Source organism: Mytilus trossulus, chromosome 7 (assembly GCF_036588685.1).
Source record: "Mytilus trossulus isolate FHL-02 chromosome 7, PNRI_Mtr1.1.1.hap1, whole genome shotgun sequence".
NCBI classification, from domain to species: Eukaryota; Metazoa; Mollusca; class Bivalvia; order Mytilida; family Mytilidae; genus Mytilus; species Mytilus trossulus.
In genome coordinates, this window is record NC_086379.1 from 66807870 (window position 1) to 66834925 (window position 27056).

General features: G+C 32.6%; 2 protein-coding genes across 2 annotated transcripts in view; one reads left to right on the forward strand and one right to left on the reverse strand.

The window, feature by feature from the left end:
* Positions 1-1726: 1726 nt before the first annotated feature.
* Positions 1727-6692, reverse strand: LOC134725632 (small ribosomal subunit protein uS11). Its single transcript, XM_063589605.1, has 5 exons — positions 6582-6692; positions 5283-5429; positions 4160-4321; positions 2476-2552; positions 1727-1817 (listed from the first exon to the last, which is right to left on the reverse strand). The coding sequence occupies exons 2-5, from the start codon at positions 5426-5428 to the stop codon at positions 1750-1752; spliced, it is 453 nt and encodes a 150-aa protein (XP_063445675.1). The 5' UTR covers position 5429; positions 6582-6692; the 3' UTR covers positions 1727-1749.
* Positions 6693-16664: 9972 nt separating this feature from the next.
* The window catches only part of LOC134725633 (zinc finger SWIM domain-containing protein 8-like), a 31283-nt gene continuing 20891 nt past the window's right edge, over positions 16665-27056 (forward strand). The window contains exons 1-9 of the mRNA XM_063589606.1: positions 16665-17108; positions 18566-18719; positions 19342-19436; positions 22631-22803; positions 23253-23360; positions 24014-24095; positions 24376-24496; positions 25078-25273; positions 25747-26745. Coding sequence (XP_063445676.1) covers positions 16928-17108; positions 18566-18719; positions 19342-19436; positions 22631-22803; positions 23253-23360; positions 24014-24095; positions 24376-24496; positions 25078-25273; positions 25747-26745 — 2109 coding nt within the window. The 5' untranslated portion in view covers positions 16665-16927. The remainder of the gene's footprint in view (positions 17109-18565; positions 18720-19341; positions 19437-22630; positions 22804-23252; positions 23361-24013; positions 24096-24375; positions 24497-25077; positions 25274-25746; positions 26746-27056) is intronic.

Sequence of the window (27056 nt, forward strand, 5' to 3'; positions counted from 1 at the left end):
AGGACATGCGACTGACGAAAACTTAACAGGAGTCATCCAGGTCTTCCACCTTCTAAAATATAAAGCATTTAAAGAAGTAAGCCAATACTGCCGGATCACTATCCCTATGTCAATCTTTCTGCATCAGAAGATTATACCTGCCAATCAGACATAAACAGCTTACTTTTATTCCATACATCATATAAAGCTGACCAATTGCTTGCTATTAATGGTTTAAATACAGACCAAAACTTCAAAACTTTACATTGACCGAGGGACATTGAAATTGAGGTCAAGGTTAGATGAAACCTGCTCAATATTTCATACACCAAAACTTAACCAGTGAACCATGAAATTTATGTCGAGGTCAGTTTAACACTGGTGACTAATGTGCCACATTCAATATACCACATATAATTACAGTATCTAAGAAACAGACCTATTAAATTACCTTGGAATCAGGTAGATCAGAAGAACTCTTGTCTGATTCACATGTAAATGTTGAAAGGAATCCATATACCAAATAGTTATTCTTTAATTGCTTATAAGTCAGAAATACACATGAGAAATTTTTTCTTTCAAGCTGTCATTGAACCATGAAAACAAGATCAAGGCAATTGCATACAAGGTATGTAACATTCAGGTCTTCAACCTTATGTAATATAAAATTTTATACACAAGAAGTTGACGATTGACCGGTCTTGCAGGCGAGACAAAAAATGAGAACCTACTTATTAGGGTTCCAGCAAGGATTTCAAAGGGGGTGGGCAAGAATGAAAAGGGCACGTCTAACAACATTTGAAAAATAGGATGTTGTCACACCATTATTACTGGGTAAAAATAAGTGAAACTGCACACCGCTGCTCATTGATGATACACCCCATTCCTAAAAATATTTCATTTTGGTATACAGAAAGTGTATAAGTGATTATACTGAAAATGCATCAACTTTATAGCAGACTCATACAAAGCCTCAAACGAAATGTCAGAAATCCTTATACACATATAATATACGAGGAAAATGGGATGACATTTTCAACTTGGCTACTTGTGTGAAAATTGTGCAAATGTTTGGAAGTTGTTCAGCGATTCTGAAAACTCATCAAGGTGTATAGATGTATAGCCAACTTATATAAACCCACAAACCTAAATTTCAGAAATCCTTGTAAAGTAGATCCTAATAAGCCACAACAAAAATTATTCATGGGACAGACAGACAAAGGTTAAACAATATACCCCCACTTTTTTAAGCAGTTAACTAATATTGTCAATTTATTTTTATTGACAAATAATTTATGACCCATTTGAAGGTAAGTGGCTTATCTGTTATAACTTATCACACTTGTTAATCATCCAAGGAACATAAACTTGTCAGAAACATGAAGACGGGTAGAATTATAGTTTTTTTCATAAAAAATAATATGCAAACGAAGGCATGGACTTGCAAAATAGGACACAGAGCATCAGAAAGAGGGCAGCAATCAAACTGGAACACTGCAATATATACAATAAATATTGGCAAGAATCAGCTCTTAAAAAAACCATAACAGTAAGCTTACAGCATTTTCACACATTACTCATTGAAGCATATCTACATCTCCATTTGAGACATCAATAAATAGGAGAAACTTCAGGATATCTAGCATTTATTTATGCTTTGTTTCTACTGAACAAGATGTTGAGAACTCATTAGATCATGTATTGACATATAGAATATCTATTTACAATCATATTGAAACACTTGAGCCTTTTTGATAATTTATTTGCAGTTTACAAACGACGTCCTCTACGACCTCCCTTCCTTCTGGTACTGTCTGATGGGATTGGTGTAACATCCTCTGCAAAAAAGAGACAATGTTGTGTTACAATGCATAGTGATATGTTATAGAGGTTCTTGAACTATCAATTATATTTTGCAATAACTTTAATAATCAAGGAAATACATTTTTTTCTTCAGCTACAACAAAGCAAGAAAACAGCCCATTTAAAAAATGTCTTCCAGCAAGAAAATTGAGCATTAGTAAATTCTATCCACATCTAGGGGGAAATTGAATATGTATATGTCCCCAGCTTTGTATCTTATCAGCAAAGTTAAGACAGATTATCAACAGCCTTGTATAGCTGACTATGCTGTATGGGCTTTACTCATTATTGAAAGCCATACGGTGACCTATAGTTGTTAATGTCTGTGTCATTTTGGGTCTCTTGTGGACAGTTGTCTCATTGGCAATCAAACCACCTCTTCTTTTTTATATAGTCCACAAAGTTTCATTCAACAGTAAATATGTCACCCTACTAGAGAGATTATTCTGACACGTCTATATTAACATTATTACATTGCGATTGTAAATGCAGTGTTTTAGTTGAGAAGCATCAAATACAATATTTTTAATGACCTCCTGCACTCAATGCAACCATCGGAGTCACCTTTGCGAGACTTATGCCTAAAAATTGCCTACATTTTAAAAAGCCTTGCAACATCTTTTATATACTAACCAATTCTGCCAATTTTCATTCCTGATCGAGCCAAAGCTCTAAGAGCTGACTGGGCTCCAGGTCCAGGTGTCTTGGTCCTGAAATAAGAACATTTTTTTTTAAAACAGCTTCGTTAAATTTTAATTTTTAACTATGTAGCTTTTTGAATGCTTTTTTAAGTGTAATCAAGGACAAAAAATATGTTAAGGGTACATAATCCTTAAACATGTTCTTCACCTCAATTTATTCAATTTTTCAAAACAATAAAAAAAACAAGTCTGTAAAACACAATAAATGGCAAATTCAGAATTTTTTCTTTTTACTTACAATGGGACATAACTCATGAAAAGTAAAGTGAATCTACCATGTTAAAAAGTTATCTGTATTTGGAAGTAAAAAGCTTTGCCCAGGCTTAAATTAAAATATTGATTGTTTGCCCTTTACCGACCGACCCTATAAATTCGTTGCGCCTGAAGATCTTTTATTTGTATTTACCAGCAAGATTTTATTTTATTTTATTTTTTCGTTCCTACCAAAAATCTTATATTTGTATTTCCCGCTCAAAACTATTTTATCCGGAATTCTCGGGTTTTATCTTTAACGTATAAGGTCCAGTCCGTTTGGTATCACCTGAGCGTTTGACATGAACACTTGCATTTGAAGTTTCAAAGCATTTGTTTGAAATCGATATTCAGCATGTGAACGCTTCCTGAAATCATGAGATGACGTACGCTACTCTGTACCTTTATATTTAAAGAGCAGGGTTCATTTACAAATTTATAAGTTAGTTTGATACAAAATTATCAACGTGTGTACAAACTAATTTGCGAACGGACGTTGTATTATATGTAGGGATGGCCTTTTGTGATCCGCAGATCAGGATGATTATGTTAACGATGCCGCTATATTATTTATATCTGATTTGAATCAAAAGTGACAAAACCATGTAAAGTGGAGAATATCTGGCAGTAAAATCGCGAAGTTGTCCATACAGATCATTTATAAATGCGATGTGAAATACGTGACAATTGTCAGTTTTAAGTCTTGTAGCATTTTTATTGGAAACAAAGGCACACACGATGTTTTTTAACACTCTACGGACTTTTTCTACTAGTCATGTATGTCTGTCCGGACATATCTTATCAGTACGAGGTACATAGTACAGAATATAAGTGCAAGTTCAAACTCTTCAAAGTTCCAGGCATATAAACGTTGAAGATATGCGGCACAGCTCTATATTTTGATATTTTAAAACAAAATAGTACTGTGCATATGATTTAGCTTCACATTCTATGTGATATTTTTTTTTAACTAATAGTCCCAGAAAACTTATTTGCAAAAAAAACCGGACACAAATGACATTATGCAGAGTTTGTATCTATAAAATAAAATATTATACCTACCTGCCTACCCATGACAAATAATATACCGAGCCAAGTTATTTTTTTGGGGAAAAAAATAAAATATTTTACCTACCTACCTACCCTGTTTCAAAACATAGGGTCGGAAAAGGGCAAACAAACAATATTTTAATTTAGGCCCCATTAGTTTCGTTACATTTTGTTGTGTCAATGTCGAGTTAGAGAAAGGGAGGAATTTTGGAATGTATGGACAAACCAGGAAAAAACTAATCCCCCCGGCCAGAAATTCTCATAATAAAAGATGCCCGTTTTACATGAGTATAGGAACAGTTCATTTGAATTACCTATTTCCTCCAGTAGCTCTCAGTTTAATGTGAAGGGCATTGATTCCCAAAGTTTTACATTTTTCAGCTACATCCTGTGCAGCCAACATAGCAGCGTATGGGGATGCTTCATCTCTGTCAGCCTTCACTTTCATACCACCAGTGACTCTGGCAATAGTTTCCCTTTAAAGCAGAGAAAAGAATAAATTAAATGATCATTCATAATGGTTTACATATTGTCATTGTATGTGCTTTACTTGGTCATATGAAAATGTTTTTATCAATTTTTACTAAATGCATGTGTACTTGACCAGTTGAAACAATTTTCTGGTGGACTTTCCCTCAAGCTTCTATGGTTAAAGTTTTATTAAAACCGGTCACCTCAAACTTCCATTCTTGTAAAATACTTTTATATATAGGATAAACAAACAATTTTTTAACCAGGTTAGCCAGGCTGTAATTAGGTAAATGGGTTAATTAACAAAATCAAACCAATACAATAACGCTGCTATTTTCATTGATAAACATGTGTTTGTGCCACAGTAGCTTGCAGTTGCTTTCTTTTTTCATGTTTAAAAAAAAAGGCTCAATTTTTTTCCAGGTACACCTTGAAATGCTATCGAACAGTTTGGGGACAATACACCAAATTGGGAACTATTTGTCAAATGAGTATCAATCCAATATTTGAAGATTATTTGATAAGAGTTCAAAACAATTTTCGTGACTAGGTCTTTATTCCAAAAATTGCACTATCTTATAAAAATAGAACATTTAAAAAAAAAAAAAAAATATTTTTATTTTATTTGTTTATGTTAGTAGCCTTGAAGTTGTTTTTTTTTTGTTTTTTTTGTTTTTTTAAAGTTTTCATGATTTTGTAAATCAGATTGAGACTGGACATTTTTTGAAAAGCATTTCTTATGAACATCATTATATGTGCCATTTCAAGTAAAAAGATTCAGTTCAGAAAATTTCATTTTTAACACTATTGAATGATTACTCAAATAAGGGATTGTAACTTATTTAGGGAAGAAGTTCACCAATTAGTGGGAACTCTCCAACCTTATGAAATGTTGAAAGAATGGTATGCAACCTTTTGATTCAACATTGAAAGAAATACTGAGGATACCATTTCAGTTAAACTTACTTTCCAGACAGGTCAGTCACATGTACAAATGTGTCGTTGAAACTGGCAAAGATGTGTGCAACTCCAAACACATTCTCGCCTTCTTTTACTTGTGGTCCAAGCACCACTTGCTCAGTCTGCTGAGTTTTCCCCTTTCTGGGTGCCATGCTGATAAATGAAACAAAATATATCATTATTGAACATTTCTTTGAATTACATTGTTTCCGAAACAAGCAACATCACTTTCTTATTGTGACATCAAATGTTTTGATTTTTTGAATTGTGATATCAAAGTTTACGGAAACCTGTGTGATTGTAATGGTGGACAAATTTACATACAAGTTTGAATATGTCTATACACCTTGAGGCTATTTGTCCACAATTACTAGACATCACATAGGTTCTCTTAAAATTTCGATGTCACAATACAAAATTATATGACGCCACATTGAAAAAGTTATTGTAGTATGACATTTCCTATATCCCGCTGACCCAACATGAACTTGTGTGACGCCATACAACAATCACTTATCTATTGTGGAATCAGATATTATGTTTAATGACGTCAATATTTTGTAGGAACCTGTGTGATGTCCAGTAAAGGGGGACAAATACACCTTAATGCTAATCCCTAGCTGCTTGAACTTTTGACGTATACAAAAATCACTCTTCCATTATGGCGTCAGATATTTTCTTATATGACGTCAAAGTTTTACAGGAACCTGTGTGATATTCAGTATTAATGGCAGACAAATAGCGATAAGATGTATAGCAATAAGGTGTATTTTTAATTTATTTGGACAAACTAGATACCCAGTTCTACTTAAACATGTTTAAGTTGGCACAATGAAATTCTGGAAATGTGGGATATGTGACAGTGACATCTATGTGCTTGCGTTCTAGGCATAATGAGTATGGCAAAAATGCCAGGTCATAAGAAACATATCCAGCTTCTTCATTTTAGTCTCATGAAGAAATAGTTATTTTATAATCAACTGTCTTCGTGCATACATTCAGCAATTCTACGTTTAATACAGATGGTCTCAGAAAGTTTATGATCCTTTATATAACTATATAATGCTTTTAAGTGTTTACTATCTGCCAATATGTTAAGCAGTTGCAACATTTTCACGAAACTTGGAGGAACTTGAAATATGAAGTAAAAAATTTAAATTTCTACTTATGTTCAGGGCCTAGCGCGGTAAAATCGTTAAAAACGCTTAAAATACAAACTGTTGAAGACATATTCATTGACCATAGAGGAATTATGAGAATGATGGAAAAGATATTTAATGATTTAACGAGAATATTCATGCAGACCTGAGTCAAAATATTAGAAAAGACCTTCCGCCGGAAATTGTGTTTAGACTTCCGGTAGATTACGGATCATAATCAATGTCAACTTATGTGCTACCCTACGAATACGCAGGTATAATAATAATAATAATAAATTCTTTATTTAAAGAGGGTAAACTCAGTTAGTTACAATAAACTAATCTTCCCTGAGGCCCTCACATACAAATTACAATACAATCAAAACAGATATTTACACATAGTTAATTTACAGTCATGTAGTTCAATGTATTGTTATTAACATAAGATATAATGCTGTTTAAGAAGTAAAAAAAAAAAAAAAAAAAAAAAAAAAAAAAAAAAAAATATACATTACAAATGCATTGTCATGATTGTAGCAAATATTTCTTATCAGGATTGTGTTAAGTACTTCTTGATACTTTGCTTACAAGTAAAAGTGTTTTGAGCCTTACGCAGTTTGTGTGGTAGTCCATTCCATAATACTGATCCAGAATAAGCAAAGGATTTCTTAAATAGTTCAGCTTTTGGCTTAGGAACTATCAGATTACCTTGAGTGACACCTCTTAAGGAGTAAGGATTATTATCTGATTTCAGTTTAAACTTTTGAACTAGGTACATTGGTGCTTCCATACGCATACATTTATATAGAAGTAAATATTTGTGGTAATTTATTCTATTGTCAACTGTCATCCACCCAAGTTTTTTAAATAAGGGGGCTGAGGGGGATAAAGGATCTGCATCTAGAATTAATCTTGCTGCTCTTTTTTGGAGTTTTAAAATTCTTGTTTTCCCTTCATTTTTACATTCACCCCAAATAATACAGCAGTAGTCAATTAAGGGAAGAATATACCCATTGTAATATGTTTTCCTTGCATCTATATCTAAAAACTTCTTTATTTTAGAAAGAAGGTATATTCTGGATGATATATTAGCACAAACTTGGTCAATTTGATTTTTCCAGTTAAGTGTGCTGTCAATTTTAACACCTAATAATTTTTCACATGAAGAATTTTGTAAAACTTTTGAATTTATTATCAAGTTTGGTTGATAAGTCTGAATTGATAGTTTCTGTTTTGTTCCAGTAACCAAACATTTTGTTTTATTTGCATTAATGAACATGTTGTTCATTTTACACCACTCTTCAACCCTGTATAAATCTTCTTGAACATCATCATGTATGTTTTCTATGTTTTTCCCAGATTTATGAAGAGTGGTGTCATCAGCCTATAGGTCTGTTTCACAATTTTCAATACATAAGGGAAGGTCGTTTATAAATAATACAAACAATAGGGGACCAAGTATAGAACCTTGGGGGACACCAAATTTTATATGTTGTTGTTCAGAATAAACATTACAAATGTTTACCTGCTGTTTTCTGTTATTGAGGTATGACTTAAAAAAACTAACAGTAGCCTCACTAAATCCATAAATTTCAAGCTTTAAACAAAGAATATCATGATCTACCAAATCAAAAGCTTTTTTAAAATCTAATAAAATTGCTAGATTTAAATTACCATCATTCATTTCTTGCAACCATTTGTCAATGATATTGATAAGTGCAGTTTGACAAGAATGCTGTGGCCTGAAACCAGATTGTGTAGGGTGTGAAAGTTTAAGTTTAGATAAATATTTGTACATTTTATTAGAAACATGTTTTTCTATTAATTTTGATAAAGTTGGAAGAACTGATATAGGTCTGTAATTTGTTGCTAAAAGCTTGTCACCATCCTTGAAAACTGGTGTTACCTTAGCATTCTTCAGTAATGAAGGATATATACCAGTATCTATCATTCTGTTAAATATATATGTGAGAGGTGATGCAATAAAAGGGGCACTTATAATCTTAGGATTTTTGGACCAATATTATCCATACCAGATGCTTTATTTATATCAAGTTTTGCTAATTCATTAAATAGCTCATTCATATTCACTGGTGGTATAGAAAATTTTTCATGTTTATGTAATTTATTTTTAACAAATTTACTAAGATTACTAAAATCTGCTTTGTTAACAGGTGTATAACTTCCTTGTTCTCTTAGTTTTTCCGCACAGGAAGTGAAAAAGTTATTAAAAGTATCAGCTATACATTTTTTACTTTTAGTTGTATTGTTATCTTCTGTGGCCAACTCATATGGTGTATTTTTAACTTTTGGGTTCAGACTGTGAAGACATTTCCATAATGTTTTAGGGTCATTTGAGTCTTTTACCATATTTTTATAATAATTCTTTTTTGAGTTATCAATAATTTGTTTAGTTTTATTTCTCCAAAATCTATACTCACTCCATAAACCAAGTGCATTATATTTATCTCTCATATTCCTAGCGTAAATGATTTCACTATTATACCATTCAGGCTGTCTGTCTCTTTTAACTCTCTTTTTAACAACAGGAGCATGTTTATCTAAAGCCTTGTTCAACATATCATAAAACAATTGTAGACAGTCAGAGGGGTTTTCTTCAAATTCAATTTCATGAAAAGGCGTAGATTGCAGATCTAATAAAAAATTGTTTTGGTTGAAATTTTTGAAATTTCTATATGTAATTGTACTGTGTGTATTCTTTTTGCCTATGTTGACTTCTTTCCTTGTTAAACAGATAGGATAATGGTCACTAATTGCATATCTACACACATGTGATTCCTCTATCATATTTGGATTATTGACATAAATATGATCAATCAGTGTACTAGTATCTTTATTTACATTGATCTTTGTCGGACAAAGGGGGCGGGGGACTTACAGAAATGCCATGCCTAATTAAGGGCAGAAATTGAAACTTTTTTAATAAAATAAATGTATGGAAAATTAGTTTAACTTGTTTAGCTTGTTCAAATAAGTTTCCAAAAAAAGTATGTGCTTACCGAGTTTATTTTTAACCAAGGATTTGTAACTATACAAATATTAATGAAATGTAACTATACAAATCATTGTTTCAACGTCACAGTTTTGTCTGAAACAATTAATGATACACATTATTATTATGTCACATACTGCTAAACCGTGATGTGAGGCTATCCATTCTTATCCAAACTTTCAATTTCATTATATTTAAGGGAGCTACCATTTGATTGATATGGTGGTAGGGGTGGGGGCTTGGATGAAATTCGAAAAAATAGGCAGGACAGGAGTTTTAAGTAAACAAAAATGCAAGATGAGACACTTGCAAAAAAAAAAAATTCAGGACGACAATTTAGGTAAAAAAAAAAGTCAGGATAAACTAAAAAAAAAAAAGGCAGGACCGAACAGAGTGAAAAATAAAAAGGCATGACAGAGATTACAGCTAAAAAAAATGCAGGACAAAATTTTTCATCCTAGCCCCCAATATAAATCAAATGGTAGCTCCTTAAACAAACTTTGACCAAAATTGTTAACAAATACTATTGTATATGGGATTCATATGCAAGGGAGACCATTTAACTAAAAAAAAAATCTGTTACCCTTCATACTATGTGAAAAAATTATTCTGTTCAAGCAGATGACAGAAAACATCAAGTATATCTGTTCCAGACCATATGAGTATTTGGACCGTACGCGTACGGTTCATTACGAACTGACCATACATGTTATTTAATCATATTGGTTAAATTGAAACAATCTTTATTTTCAGTTTTACAAATTGTTATTGATAATTTATTACAATTATATAGATAAAATGAACATAGTTGAAACGAACAATTGAAATTAGGTATTTGTTTAATTGTATATCTGAATCCTATGTTGGTACTCTCGCCCAAGGTGACACAATTCAAGTAACGTAATAGTTTTAGCATGTTCATGTATGCAGTTCATGCATTATATAGATAAAATGAACAAAGTTGAAACGAACAATTGAAATTAGGTATTTGTTTAATTGTATATCTGAATCCTATTTTGGTACTCTCGCCCAAGTTGACACAATTCATGTAACGTAATAGTTTTAGCATGTTCATGTATGCAGTTCATGCATGCAGTTACATCTTTTGACATCGGACTCGGACTTATCTTGAATTGAATTTTAATGTGCGTATTGTTATTCTTTTACTTTTCTACATTGGCTAGAGGTATAGGGGGAGGATTGAGATCTCATAAACATGTTTAACCCCGCCGCAATTTTGCGCCTGTCCCAAGTCAGGAGCATCTGGCCTTTGTTAGTCTTGTATGATTTTTAAATTTTAGTTTCTTGTGTATAATTCGGAGTTTAGTATGACGTCCATTATCACTGTACTATTATGCATATTTAAGGGGCCAGTTGAGGGACTCCTACGGGTGCGGGAATTCTCGCTACATTGAAGACCCATGGGTTGCCTTCGGCTGTTGTTTACTCTATGGTCGGGTGGTTGTCGCTTTGACATATTCACCATTTCCTTTCTCAATTTTATGTTCTTTTTTCATTTGCATTTATTGGTAAAGTTACTAAATATTCTAAAACAATTGAACTCCTACTTTATGTTTACTTCCGATATCTTCAATTTCAGCGTTCATAATACAATTAATGTTTTACTGATCGACATCCTTAAAATGATATGTGTTTTTTTCATTATTATGCGCTTAATTGATACCCAACCAGTTCCCATGTTGTTGAACTTCCCTATATTATATACCCCTAACTGCTACCGTTACATGGCGCAAAACTGCCAAAAAGATGAACACGTGACGAGGAAAGATATTCTGAAGAATATTAGACATTTCATTATACCTAACGCAGGGGCGGATGCAGGAATTTTCGAAAGGGGGGGTGCTAACCCAGGGCAAAGGGGGGTGCAAAACATATGTCCCGATACAAATGCATTGATCGGCAAAAATAAAGGGGGGTGCGCACCCCCGGAACCCCTCCTCTGGATCCTCCACTGTAACATGCCCCCACAAACTTTCTAATGACATTCATTGTACCAAGTTTGTTTAAAATCCAATAAAGGATGTTGGTTCTAGGGCGTTTACAAGAATTGTTACGGACGGATGGAGGCGTTCATAAACGTTGGCGAGAGGGGATGAAAAAAGGAGCCATGAAAAAATGGGACGGTCTCGGGTAATCCGGAAGGGTAAGCAGTTCCTTCCTCGAGTCACTTCTGCCGCCCACTATGATCCTCGTGACTAGACATAGGTGTACCAGATGAGTTATACAACGGCTAACTAAAAAACAAGACTAAACTGCGGACACAAAACAGTCTAAGAAATAGACAAACTACCAAAGTTCAAATGAAGTGGATGTAATTAATTTAGTACAGACTTAATAAATGAAAAAAAAAATAGTGTATAGTCGGCAAAAAAGGCCTTAGTGGGCGACATAAAAATTATGCAGGAAACTTTTCAATTTCAATTAAGAAAAGTAACGGCCTAATCATAATAAGAAAGAAAAAAACAATTTACGAAAAACAAATATGACAGACATGAACCAACAACAACCACAGAACTACATGCTAATGCGGACTTGGGGCAGGCATAGGGTTGAATATGTTTGTGAGCGCTTAAAACTTATCCTGAAGCTGTGTTGTTACAGCACAACATAAAAACAAACACGCTATTTTTGAAGATAAATAAAAAAACTGCATTTTTAAAGAATACAGAAATCAACGAAGTCGACGAAAACAAGTAGTATAACGGATGAACAGACAAAAAACAAAACGACGAAAAATAGTCTACAAACCCCTACACATAAAATTGAAGACTACTCAAATCGAATTGCAACAAAAAATGGTTTCTATCAGGTGTTCCAAAATGGTACGCATATCCTGCTCCACTAGTAGTACTAGAAGGTTGCTTATTGGAATTAAAAGTTGAAAAGGTGAGCTCGTCTATGTTGGTTAATGCACAAGTCTAAAGATATTTTCTAAATGCATAGATTACATGTGCGAAGTTACTTTCGATGAATGAATTCTACATTGACATTTTTTTTACATTTTTCTATAAACCTTTTAGTCACTCAACTCTATGCAAAAAAAAAATCGAACATTTAGCACTACGAACCACACTACAAATCATGGGGATTAAATCAGGTGCCCCTGGATGGTCTTTAGATGAGACTGTGCTGATGTGCGGTAACCATAGAGGTATAACATGGTCAATACAATACTTTTATGGGTATAATAATGGCAATATAAACTAGTGGATAGGTGAATGTCTTATATGTATATTCAGCTTTAAGACATTTCCAAAATAGGGTAGATTGGCTCTACCTCTTGTCTTATATCCTTAAAATTGACCGAGTTTTCGTTTTCTTATGGAGACAGGGTTTAGTTCATCGTTAGAGTTAGTTTAGGAATTAATTTATGTTAGGTTTAGGCAAGGATATATAGATATATACAGAACAGAGAAAAACGGCTTAAGAATAAAGAAACAGAAGCGAAGGATCTCCACCCAGGCCCTCATGTATTATTGCCATCATAACACAAATGATATTTATCTAAAACTGAATAATCGAAATAGTTTTGCATGTGCACTCTATGGTGGCCGGATGCGGCCATTTCGCGTTTTCGCGTTTTCGCGTTTTCGAGTTTTCTCCTTGCACTTTCATTCGAGATAGAGAAATTGAGAAATCGGGAAATCGGGAAATCGAGGAAGCAAAATCAAGAAATCGGGAATCGGGAAATCAAGAAAAGGAGAAATTGAGAAATCGGGAATTCGAGAAAAAGAGAAATTGAGAAATTGGGAAATTGGGAAATCGGGAAATCGAGAAATCGAGAAATTGGGAAATCGGGAACTCGGAAAATCGTGAAAGCATACACGCGAAATCGAGAAATTCCTCGATTTTCCGATTTCGCGATTTCTCAATTTCTCGATTTCGCGATTTCTTTATTTCCCGATTTCCCGAATTCCCGATTTCTCGATTTCTCGTATTCGCGTGAAAGTGAGAGGAGTAAACGCGAAAACGCGAAATGGCCGCATCCCGGCCACCATAGATCACCGTAATATTCAGTTATATTTATGGATTTATGGTCTGAGGTAAGTTTGATTTCCTTGCAAACCGCGAACAATTTTATTTAGTTTTTCAACGCTATGGCTATCAATCAAATGAGTTTGTTCTAAATTGAACAATAAGGTGTTCTAAGGTATGTAAAAAATCTGGATTCAGAATCTTGATATTTGTCTGCGAGTTAATTGATCAGGATAAAATACAACTTAAAAGATAAATATTTAAATCAAGCTTTCTGCACTAGGCACGAGGTTGGCATGATGGGGTACAGGACACATCGTATAAGTTCTATTACCTTTTTGTTTGTGTTAAAAAAAATTATTGAACTGGTAATATTTTATATTTTTCGTATTTTGTGCACTTTGGCATGTCAATTAGCATTGTCCCTTGGTGCCTCTTGCAGTTGTTCAAGTGTCACTTTAAATAGTACTGACTCCTCTGCACCAGGCACGAAGATGACAAAGCAGTTATGTGCAACTTCTTACCATATCTTACCATTTCATTAATGTCCCGATATCACATTGTAATATTTACCCACCATGCCATATAGCACCGTCCCTTGGTGCCTCTTGCAGTTCAGCTAGATATATTTAGCCTTCTCGCAGTATTCTTTTTGTTACTGTCTAGAGGTGTGTCTGAGACAAATGTTTTATATATATATACTAATATGTGAAAAACTGTTGTTTCTTATTTGTGTTTTAACTATGTATACGGTATTGTTTATTATATTTGTAAAAGAATAATATTACAATGATATTATATTTTGCTCCTTGTGAGCCCATTTTTAGGAAATAATAAAGCATCTTATCTATACTAATTTATGATAGTCCCCAACGGTTTAGGGGGCTCGCGGGTATAAACCAAATTTTTCTTCTTATATAAAATTTAGAATGGAAATGGGGAATATAGATTTACCTATATTTTTTTCTATAAATGAACTTTATCTTATACTTAATAGAAAAATAAAAGTAAAAAGTGGGTCACCGTTTATTTAAGCTCACAATCTGCCTTCGAAAGAAGCATACATTTTTGTTAAATTTTTTTTTTTCTTTCTGTTGAACTAATACGGGAGAAAATAAGGTTATATCGAAAATAAACAAAAAGAACTGAATTACAGAAATCACCCAAATTTGGCAATAGTTTAGCTTATTAAAAAATATTAATTAAAATAATGGTCACCGATGAGTTGAAAACGATATTTCAATATTAATGCAATTTTTTTGGCAATAAGAAAAAAACCAAAAAAAATTCTTTAAACCCGGTATTTCAATAGCACAAATCGAAGAACACACATTTGGGATCTAGGAACTGTTGTCTGTAATTCAAACAATTGTTTAATAAGGAAACAATGGCAATTTTAAAAATGGTACAAAAAAATCCAGTTCTTTCCTGTTACCAAAGGGAATCAATTTTAAAAAGTTTCTAATGGGAATAAGGAATAAGTTTTAGACATTATTTGTGGTTTACTAGTATATCCTGCAATAGTTTATCAAATGCCAATTATTGATTTTAACATTTGCAATTGCAAAAGGTTTAGAAATATACATAAATATAGTTCGGTATGTCGGTAACATGAAAGAATCTTGAGTAACAGGACAACGGTAACAGGACAGAGTTGGTAACAGAAAGGATTTTTCTGCTTTATTTTAAAGTTTAAGAAAAATACATCATTTTAGATTGGTCACAATTGGAAGATAACAGCAAACAATGTCATTTAGTCTTTGAAACTGTATTTGCAAGATGAAAAATCTGCCTAGGTAATGAAAAATTCTAAAATAAATTCCTTTCTGTTACTATCTACTATACTTGAATTGCACAATGTTCTCTGCTGTTATCAAAAGCAAAAAACCTATTTTGTTATTCAATATACTGTATATTATTTTGAAATTTATTTGATATGGTGGTGATAACTTATATTAAATGAAATGGTTGGCATATAGTAGATTAACTCTTCGATTCTTCAGTGAAAATGTCTTGAATATCCTTCCTGTTACTAATGATGGTTATGCTGTTACTTTTTATCAGGTAACATGACAGAACGTAACAGAAAGGAGTTACGCGATAGTTTTTGTCCTTTTTATCACATTAAATGTAAGTGTATTTCCTGTGTCCTATGCCTTTTTAAAAGATGATATAAAAACACACTTATTATTGTGGTGCACACTTAAAAATATTCTAAGAAAGTGGAAGAAAAGGCTATAACAGGATGGAACACCAATAAGTATTTTTCTATAAATTCTTACCTTGGATGGGCTTGAATGTTCAAACCTGGCCGCCTTTTCAACTATTTTTTTGTACTAATGCATTCAGGAAATGATGCTCTTCACAATACATAATGGGAAAATAACTATTGGTCTTGTAAACGTTTCCACAGGTAAAAAAAACTCAGTGGTAACAGGAGGGAAATCACCTCTGGGGACAATTTTTTTTTGTCTTAAAATTTGCAAAATTTTATTACATGCTATAGTTATAATATAAAAAGACAAATTAAGGGCAAGTTTATTATATAATTTATCATATATGTGAGAATCGGACGCCTGTTTAATTAATTTGGATATTATTTGAATGATTTAGTTTTCCAAAAAACACAGGGGACAACGTGATTTTATGGGGGGGGGGGGGGGGGGGGGTGAACATTTAAATTACAATATTTTATTGGAAGAAATATAAAAATGAGTGTTTAATTGTCAGGGGTTGGTGCATTATATAATTTAGTTTATACTGAAACTTGAAATTTTCAAAAAAGATGGTTGAATAAAAAAATAATTGTTAGTGAAGTTGGGGTCATGGATATTGTCTCATATACATTTTGAAAGACATCTGGGGCCAAGCAAATTGACTTTTTTTAATGATTTTTGTTCCATATGATAAAGTAATAACTAATAAAGTAATAAATAACATTTGTAATGAAAACAAAACTGTTTAATTTTTTTCTGAAATTTTTATTCCCACGATCCTCCTTTAAGATCCTTTAACAACAGAATATTTTTTTCATAAAGGGAATCAGAATTTAGTCGTTTTTGTGAAAAAAAGTATTTGAAGTGACATTGTTCCCTAACTTTTAAATTTTAATGTTTGGAAGTATCTCCATAAAAAAATCTTCAAGCAATAACTATATTGGGCAACACAAAATGAGGATGAAGACGGACACCTGGGTAATGATCTCGCGAGATAACGGTGGTGGACGAAAACTGTCGAGTACTCCCGATCGGATATTATTGTTTTGGACAGCTGAATTTGCCCACTTGCCACTTGGGCCTAATTTCAGTACTTTCATCAAAATTTTCTTACGATATTTACAGTAAATAAGGTCTTTTAAAACACATTCAATCAAATTCTTAACGATTATTAAATAAATTACGATGCTAGTTAGCGAAAACAACACGAGAAAATACTGGGAGCAGTCGACAATGTTGGGTTCAGACTTGCGCCTTCGGGCTTGAAACAAAGAACCCTTTATCATTATGGATTTTGTGTTTGATTGGGATAACGAAGGGGATAGATTTTCATTTGATGACAGCGATCGATTTGACGAAGACTCCTTGTGTTCGTGGATAAGCGAACCAGAAAGTCTTTGTCAGAATTGGAGAGGTTGGAAAAGGCAAAATGGGGGCCAACAACCGTCCAGTATAACTAAGCCGCAGGGTGAGTAAATTGGCTAAAGAAAGCCATCCAGGCGGCTTATACAATGCAATTTACATTACTGATGAAAATACAGAACTTTTCGTACTTTCCTATGACATGAGTCAATTTTACATTCCATATGTCCATTGTCATGGGTCTTCAGTATACATTCTTTCTGTAAATACTATTCTGATTTTCACTCCCTTACATAACTTCATTTACATTCCATTAGAATTATAAATCTCTAAGAAATATGTTCAATGCTGCAAAACGGTGCATCAGGGACTTCATTAGTTTAAACAGATTTATCTATAGTGGATTGGGAAACGGGAAACAAGTTATTACAACTTATATAAATCCCTTTCCACTTTGCGGGTGCGAGTGCTGCCTTGTAGCGGCATTAGCCTACTCTTTTTCGAAATCTACAAGGATGTCTTTAATGTGCAAGAGATATGGCGCTCTCTTAACAAGGGTCAGCCATTTATCAACCCCTTCTGACGGACTATCATCGTTTCCTCAAGACCATACTCACAAATGGTGTCAAGGGAGAGCCGAAAATTGAGTTCCTGAAATTTTCATCCCGAATGGGAATCAAACCAGGAACCTTTGTGTTAGTTCATTACACAGGCACTTGTTTCTATCCATACCCTGATGATGCAAAGGTTGACTATCTATATTAATAAGCTATCCATATTAATAGCCTACTTACATGAATATGGAGTGGGGTCTCATTTGGGTCTAAGCGTGCTGCCGGATTGTCGTTTTTTTGTAAGCGTGATATATATGTGAAAGTCAAATTATTGTGGCATGAAAATGGGAAATGAAGTCTAGCGGGACACGGGAAATTACATTGTTTAGGTACAAAGTGTAAGTGGGATATGGAAATCTGACAAAACAAGTATTTGTACTAGTATCCTTACCATTGGCCTATTTTTGTACAGTTTAACTGTTGCATACAACTACTTTTTGAATCAGTGGTATAATGGTTCACAAATGTTACAATCCATTATTGGTCATCTAAGTTTAAATTACCATGAATATCTCAGTCAGATCCAAACAGATTTTCATCTACTGGAACTTACATGTACTTTTCATTTTAATGTCTCCCATGCATTTTTGCTAAGATTCTCTTAACATCAAATGTCCGTGTTCAAATGAAGCTTCTTTTGGTTGAATTAAAAAAAAAACTGTAAAGACAAACACCCTGATTTTATTAAATAAAATTAAAACAAACGATGGCTTCAGAAGTGTTAAAACATTTACAGACATTCAAACTTTATATATACAGTAATGTTGATCACAGACTTAACATAAAACATCCAGTACAATCATGACAATCATGACAATATGAATTATTACAGGATATACATGTACATGTGAAAATTGTTGTCAAGTGAAAGTTCAGGGAAAGTTAAACTGATGTATGCAATCTTGTATACATATATGCAATACAATTTATAAGCGTCTTTTTCATGTAGAAGGGAAAATCCCATCATTGGTAGAACTAGCTGCTCAAGCTGTGGCCTGTCACATACCATTTGAAGTTGTTGAACATTTTCCACAGCCCATTCCAGATGAAGTACAGCTTAGGATTGCATTTTGGAGTTTTCCAGAAAATGAAGAAGATATCAGGTATAATAAACATGATAAATCTTACCTTGATTACCAATGATTCACAGAACATCTACCTAAATGTACCCTTCTCTAAATGTTGTGAAGAAATTGGTGATTTTAGATTCAAGATTTACCAAGCGCCTTCAATTCAATTTTCAATTCAACTTATTTTATTGTTCAAACATCAAACGTACATTTAATTTCCCAAACAAGATGGATGGAATAATCTGATAGTAAATAATATTTTCTGATAATTCATAGATCATTCATTGTTGCAGTGAGTCGGGGAAGACAATCCTCCACTTCTTGAAAGATTTTATTGGGTATACATATATTGATAATGAATATGTGAACCCTTGCAAGTTCAATACTAAAAATGATGTAGATTTTTATTACACATTAATAAGTAATGGTAACAAATCAAATAGATCTACCTAAACATTGCTAAAAGATATTATATTAGTTGAAATTAACATGCAGCAGCTCCTAAATTCTTGCTGTTGATTACCCTGCATGGATTATTCAGGGGTTGGATAAGCCTTCACTGTGATAATATTGTATGTTCCTTCTTTGTGCAGAAAACATATTATCTCTCATATGCAAACTTACATGTTCATATATATAAAATATTTTCTTTTAGATTGTATTCCTGTCTTGCAAATGGCAGCGCTGATGAATTCCAGAAAGGGGAACATTTATATAAAACCAAGTCGGTTAAAGATGCCCTTCAAATAGGTAATTAATATTTCTTAAAGGACATAGATATAAAGAGATGTGGTATGAGGGCCAATGAGACAGTTCTCCATCTAAGTTAGTCACAATTTATGAAAGTAAACCATTATACAGTACAGGTAGGGACTTATTTTTATGGATGCCTTAATCCGTCTAGATGTCAGACTGGTGGACAGTTGTCCCAGTGTAATAAACACCTGCTGTGCAATATCCAAGTGGAAGGTCAGAAATCAATCTGTACCAACTTGATTAGAATTAAATTTTATCTGTACAGATATATTAGTATTTATGGAGAATAGCTAAATGTAAAATATTGTTTTGTATTCAAAGAGAAAGAATTGAAATTAAAATTAAATGTAAAAATTTAAATTAAAAATTAAATATAAGAATTTAAATTAAAAATTAAATATGAGAATTAAAATTAAAATTAAATATCATGAATGTGGGATTTTTTTTATTTTTTATAATTTGAAAATGAAATAAAGACGATTTTTAACAATATATTGTGTTGCCAATTATTACAATAGTTTTGTGCCAATAAACTATTTTATATTTGCATTTGTATTTGTAAACCGTAAATATTTCATCTAATGCTAAATAATAAGCCTAATAACAACCAAGACTGTTTTCAATCGAAGTTTAAATCAAATTGTTGATACATCAATCCCGTAAATTATACGCCATGATCATATTTCGATTCCTATTTTTTAGTTTACAAAAAAATGTTGACACTCAAGATTTTTGCCTTTCTATTTTCATGTCTCAAATATTCTATGAAAATTGCCGGTGTTTTTATTATAAATATATTTTACGAATTGTATCAATCGAAACACGAAAATCTAAATTTAACCTTATATAGTTTATTGAATAAATGCACATTTATACCCCAATGGGGTTGAAGGCTAGTCATACTAGTCGTGATTAGCTGTCTTTACTTTTTCGTCGTACTTTGAGTCATTCTAAAGCTAGCGCAGTCGGTATGAATTTTTAAATCGATGTTGTATTATTTCCGAAGTTTAAAGGAGGTCTCCAAATAGATTATTTAAATGGGAATCCGGGAAACGACTGATAAAAATAAAACAAAAAATAGTTAAAGAAGACTAAATCTTGTTTTGTAAATCGATTAAATTTCTATTCTGGTCAATCAATCAAGAGCCTCAAAACTAACGCACAATACTGTCAATCATTCCACATCAAATTTAATCATGACTGGATTTTCCCACGGTCGTTAAGTAAGGTCACCTGAGTTTACTGTTACAACATTTCCCGCCATATAAAAATCTCGTGCAGTGGACAAAATCGATCTTTAATATCTTTTATTAGCATTCAATATTATTGTGAGTGGAGTCAAGTTAAAGTTTAACCACGTGCACACGCTGTTGATCACTAATATGTGTATCATGGAATTGTCTTTTCATGGCAAATTTTTCTTAATAGATTGCTTTTAAAAATATATAACATAAAAGTTTTCTTTTTTAACATGGATTGTGTGTAAACTAATATTATGCAATTAAGTTCGGGATTTCGGGATTAACACTTTCGGGATTTTGAAATTCTTATTTCGCGATGTCTGGATTTAGATTTATTTAAATTCGGGACCTTGGGACCTCGTGATTTTAAGCCCGGGATTTCGAGATCCGGACCCTATTTACCCTCTACCCCCAAATGCAGATCAATTATATTAATTAAGCATAATGAACAAAAAAGGAAATCTTAAAATAAATGTATGCCCGGGAAGAATCAATATCTTCTTCTAGTGTTATTATTTGCATTCTATTTTACTTATACATCTCCAACTTTGAAGTTTCGGACAATATTTGTTTACAGTAAAAAGTAAAAACTACAAAGAATCATAAAGCTACTAATAATATACAAGTATTGCTCACTGTAATAATTTTTATCTCGGAACTGACCCAACACAGACTGAATATCAAATACATATTATAGAAATATTTTGCATGTGACCACGTCAAACTAACACTTTGACAGCATTCTGCTAATCAATGGATTTACGAGTAAAACAAAAAACCGTAAGCTTCCAGAAATAGAATACATAACAAAAAATAAACAACTAGGAACATAGAATAAAAAAAATTTCACGGAACAAATTAGAAAATAAATAGCAGTTGAAATATAAAAACCATAATTAATAAATAGGCTATTTTTATTAAAACAAAGTTTTCTCCAGTACTTCACCTGTAAACATATTTTATGTCAAATACGATGTAATCAATAAAGTGACTGCATGAGAGGTTAAAATTACAGGTAACCAGATTCTGAAATCAGTGAACCGTAATTCTAGCAGCACGGATTAAGATGAAAGGACAAATATCTTGCCAATCACACCTGGATCTGTTGATTAATGACCATTCTACCTACCATAAAAATGTCAGATTATTCATATCCGACTAGACGGATTAAGACATCCATAAAAATAAGTCCCTACCCGTACTGTAGGTCAAAGTACAGTCTACAACACAGAGCCTTGGCTTGTGTGAATTAATTTTATTTACGAATCAGGCAGTGTAAAAAATAAATAAGGTGCTTTTGAATTACTAGTGTACACAATAGTGTGTCAGTTATTAGTATTCTTTTAAAGCTACCAGGTATAGAGTGTTTTTATTACTATTGATCTTGAGAACAGCTTGCAATAAAGAGTGTCATTTGCTAGTGTTCTTGAGCTCATGTACTTTGTTTAGTTTGTCAGTTAGATGTGATCTTGATCTTTCAGTCTGCAGAAGATATTATCAGTTAACAGTTTACTTAGACTAATCTGCATTATAGATAGTTTTCAGATGCTAATATATTTGTTTTTTTTATGCAAATTTTCCTAAAGCTATCAGATTTAAACACAATGGGTTAGAATTGTATTTCTCTGTTACCCCTTTCACTACTCTCAAAAACTATTATTATAGATTTGTGACTGTTTAAGAAAGTGTTTTTAAAAAAATCAGTCAGCTGGCCATTTTTTTTAATTTCTTAAACTTAGGGCATTCAATCCAATCAAGGAAACAAACTAAATTCAAGTTTATTACATCACATAAAAATGTTGACTTTGAACTCTCAAATGAGTCCCCTTTTGACAATTCATTCTTGGAAGTGTGAAATGTTGGTTGACCTACATTTGTGTTATATTTTTTTTATACACACATTGATAAGAGAGTTTTCCTATGTACAAATGATTTTATGATTGTCAGGTTTCCATTTGAGTGCAACATTAACTCCACCACCAGTTATGGCACAGAATAAAGGAAGTTTTCAAGTAGCTGTTGTGTTTGATAGGAGAAGAATATCATCTTGTACATGTACATGTAATGGAGCATCTTGGTGTTCACATGTGGTAGCACTATGTTTGTACAGAATTCATCAGGTATTTTTTTACTGAATATAAAATCAATGAAAAGATATAGAACAAGTATGCATGTGTTACAAATACAATGTGCAGAAAAAAAGGTTTGGAAATAGACAATTGACCTAAATCTTATGTCGCTGAAAAACTTTCTAATTTATTCAAACAATAAAAATTTGTTTAAAGGATAATGCAACCTTTAAATCATTTATCATGTTGATATGTGCACTTTTTTTTAACTTTCACAAAACCTTAAGAGTAATATATTTGGATAGAATGTAAATTTAACTTTCTGATGGGATAAATTGAAATTGACTTCATTTGCCAAGCATGGAATACTTATTAAATGCATTGTATTATAATTAACCCTATTGTAATTTTACATTTTATAGGCAAAGGCTGTAACACTGAGGGCACCTGTTTCTGAGTCTGTATTATAATTAACCCTATTGTTATTTTACATTTTATAGGCAAATGCTGTAACACTGAGGGCACCTGTTTCTGAGTCTTTATCAAGATTACAGAGAGATCAGTTGCAAAAGTTTGCACAATATCTTATTAGTGAATTACCACAGCAGGTTTGTATTGTAAGATATTTGTATCAACAGAAAATACTTCATGTTTGACATCTGTATATTATAACATTCAGATGCATGTCATTTTGTGAAGATAATCTGAAGTTTAGATATATTCTATTATGACCGAATAGAATTTCATAGTAAAAAATTGTGCTGACTACACTTTTATACCTTTCTACAGAAGTAACATACAAATAATTGTTTTGTGTTTTTGATCAACATTGTGTTGAAAACCCCAAAAAGATAATGAAGTGATAATGAAATATGGTAAGTAACTGACAAGGTCCATCTGCAGGGACCACTTCTATCGTCATTATGTGTTTCACATTTTGTAAATACACAACACCTTAGTCCCAGCTCAAAAGAAATCAAATAAATTTGCAAAGATTCTTCTGCAGAATACAAAATGGTACAAAATGATACTTATATTTTGAGACAGGCATTAGTGAAGTTTCATGTTAATTTCTGCTTATATAATTTGAAGACAGCAGTGGACATTTCACATGTCCTCCATTGAAGACTTGCACATTTTCTAAACCAGAATAATGGACAAGTAGCTCTCCTCATAATTCACTAAAAAAAATCCTGATGGAAACATTTGCAAAAAAAGAACATTTTATTTATGAAATGTGTAACATATTTTTTATTTACAGATTTTGCCAACAGCTCAGAGACTTCTTGATGAACTGTTATCTTCACAGAAAGCTGCCATCAATACAGTCAGAGGGGCACCAGGTAAACAAATTAGATTATTGGCAATATTTTATTTATTTCTAAGCATTTTGATGTGAATCACAAACATTCATTCCAATTTCCATTTCGTTTCTAATATGAATTAACAGGATTAATTGGTTTTTTTTTCAGTTTTGTGTAAAAGAGGCTAAACAGCCACCCACTGTAATAGTTAAGAAAAAAACAGAAATGAACAATTTGTAGAAGATATGTTTCTGCACTATTCCACTGAAAACAACACTGAAATAGTTATGAATAACACACAAAACTTTTATTTAAACAGATCCTACAGCAGGACCATCAGCCAATGAACAGACATCCTGGTGTCTTGATGAAGCAACACTTCATGAAAATGTCAAGAAGACTCTTGTCAAGTTCTGTGTTCCATCACCAATGGTGTTCAGGTACTGTTTGAAATAATATAAATTCAATTATTTGTTATGGAGAAAAAAATTATCTTACAGATGTTCAAAACTGGCATATCTATGAAACCATGCACTAGTAACTATAACATTGCGATTTTGGATCTTTCAATTTAACAATTAAATCACACTTTAGCTACATGATTGCATCAATGCTTTACCAACTATATGAAACAGAAATTAATTAATCTAAAAAAATTTGAATGCAGTTGTATTTGAGTGACACTGAACTTGTGCCCAAAGGAGAAGGTCACACAACGCATATTTCACATTTTAGTAGCTTTGTTAAATTTTTTAAGCTTCATTTCTTTTAACATCAAGTTTTATGTCTAAATTTAGTTCCCTTCATTCTTATGATTAGATGTAAGGTTGCATCTAGAAAGGTAAAATATTCGTTCCAACCTTCTATTTTGATGCCATTGATAGAGTTTTAACATTCAAGTTTTGTTCTCAGATATCTATTTACCTACAATGATTTATAGGGGTATAAAGATGCATCTAGGTCAGTATTCATTTAAAATGTTAACTTTGAATCATCATGAGTAATTGTTATTCTATTTTAGTGATGTCAACTATTTGTCTGCCACTGCTCCTCCTGCTGCAGCAGAATGGCAGAGTTTACTGAGACCATTACGAGGAAGGGAACCAGAGGGAATGTGGAATCTGTTATCCATTGTCAGGGAAATGTTTAGAAGAAATGATACTAATGCCATTCCTCTTCTTGAAATTATAACTGATGAAGTTTTACAATGTGAACAGGTACGAGAAAAGAAAAAAATGTCGATGTTCAAATGAATAAATCATTTAGCCTATATGCAATGTTTGCAGAAATCAAAAAGTTTGTGTATGTTTATGATAATTGAACTATATTAATAGATGCAAAAGGATTTTTTTGTATAAAAAAAATGTCACTATAAGGGATACATAAGAAGTGAAGGAAAGCTTTGTAAGAAAATTAACTTACTGAAAGTAATAAATAACAACACCTATCAGAATGGATAATGAACTCATTACCAACAAGATAATTTTCTCCCTTTCTCAGTGTTTTTGGGTAAAACATGTCTTCCAGCAAACTGTTATGGCAAGAACTATAAGAAAATTTTGACTTAGCTTGTTGGTCTGAAACCAAAGAAAGTATTTTGATATGAATTCTTTGATGTAACACATGTAATATTTCCTACTGAATTTAGAAACACATTAATTAATCTAACTGTTTATGTTTTTAATTTCAGATCCTTATTTGGTGGTTTACAACAAAAACCTCTCCAAACAGCAATAATTCCCGGGGGAATGGAACTAATGGAGCCAATGCAACCCAGCATGCTGCCTCTAGTCTTTGTGACGAAATCGTCACATTATGGCGGCTTGCTGCTCTAAATCCAAAATTGTCACCAATACAGCGTGATGACCTTTGTACAAAGTTCAAAGAATGGCACATATCAACAGTAGAAAAAGTCAAATCAGCCAGAGGTACGAATGTTAGTGGTGCAGCAAATAATTTGAAGAAAAATGACTTTGATATATTTGTTGGTTTCAGACCTGGTATTGAGGCCTGTGGTCTGACCTGGGATGACTATAGAATTCCAGGTGTCACATACTCAGAAAATGAGAGTTTTAATCTTCATTATAGATTTAACAAATGTCATGACAGTGAAAAGAAACGATCTCGTATACAACCTGTTTCAGTGTGTTCAGAAAACTTAATCAGTACTGATAATAACACTACGCTTGCTCAAGCTCACAACATATTACAGGATCATCATTCAAGCAGCTTTCCTAGTCGACAAAATTCTAGTCCAAGAGATTCTGTAACAAATGACGGAGCATTAAGTTCTGGTTCAGAGGGTTTCTGCGAACCAGAGAGGAGTAGCTCATTATTTAGAGGAGATTCTGATTCTGGCTCTGAAATGAAAGAAGTTAATTCTCGTAGCAATTCATATGAAGAACAAGATATGCATAATTATGTCAATCATCCTTTAGTTTCCAATGGATTTAGTATTCCACCACCTAATAGTAGATTTAATCCCGATATATATGTAAACAGTCCAAACGAGTTAGAAATAGGATCTTTTCCAATATCAGAGTCAGTAACTGTAAAAGAAGGTTCTTCTGAATCTCAGCAGTCTGGTGATGAAGGACAAGTGTTTTTACCAGGCAGTTCTGCTGATAAAAAAGTCAATGAAGGGGAGTCTGAAGTTTCTCAGGGTTTAACAGAAGAAAATTTCCAGGATGTAAGATAATTTACTAATTATTAATATTTTAATACATGGATGAAAAAAATATGAAATTATTACCAATATTGGCTTTTTTTTTTATTTATAAGAGAAACATGTTTCATTTGGCTCACTTTGAAGGTTTAAAAACCTGTTGTATTTGTACTTCTCTACTGTAATTTTAGGCAACATAAAAGTTAAATTACCATTTTGAATAATGGCTATCTATGTACTATTTTGAAAATTAAATTCAACTGAATATCTTAATTAAATTGTTTGGTGTGCACATCCTGTCTAAGAACACAATTTTATGAACATGATGAAGTTGT

Coding starts and splice junctions, on each gene's coding strand:
- LOC134725632 (XM_063589605.1), bottom strand. CDS start 5,428: ATGGCACCCAGAAAGGGGAAAACTCAGCAGACTGAGCAAGTGGTGCTT. Junction 4,322..5,282: donor GTGACTGACCTGTCTGGAAA/GTAAGTTTAACT, acceptor TCTGCTTTAAAG/GGAAACTATTGCCAGAGTCA. Junction 1,818..2,475: donor AATGAAAATTGGCAGAATTG/GTTAGTATATAA, acceptor TCTTTTTTGCAG/AGGATGTTACACCAATCCCA.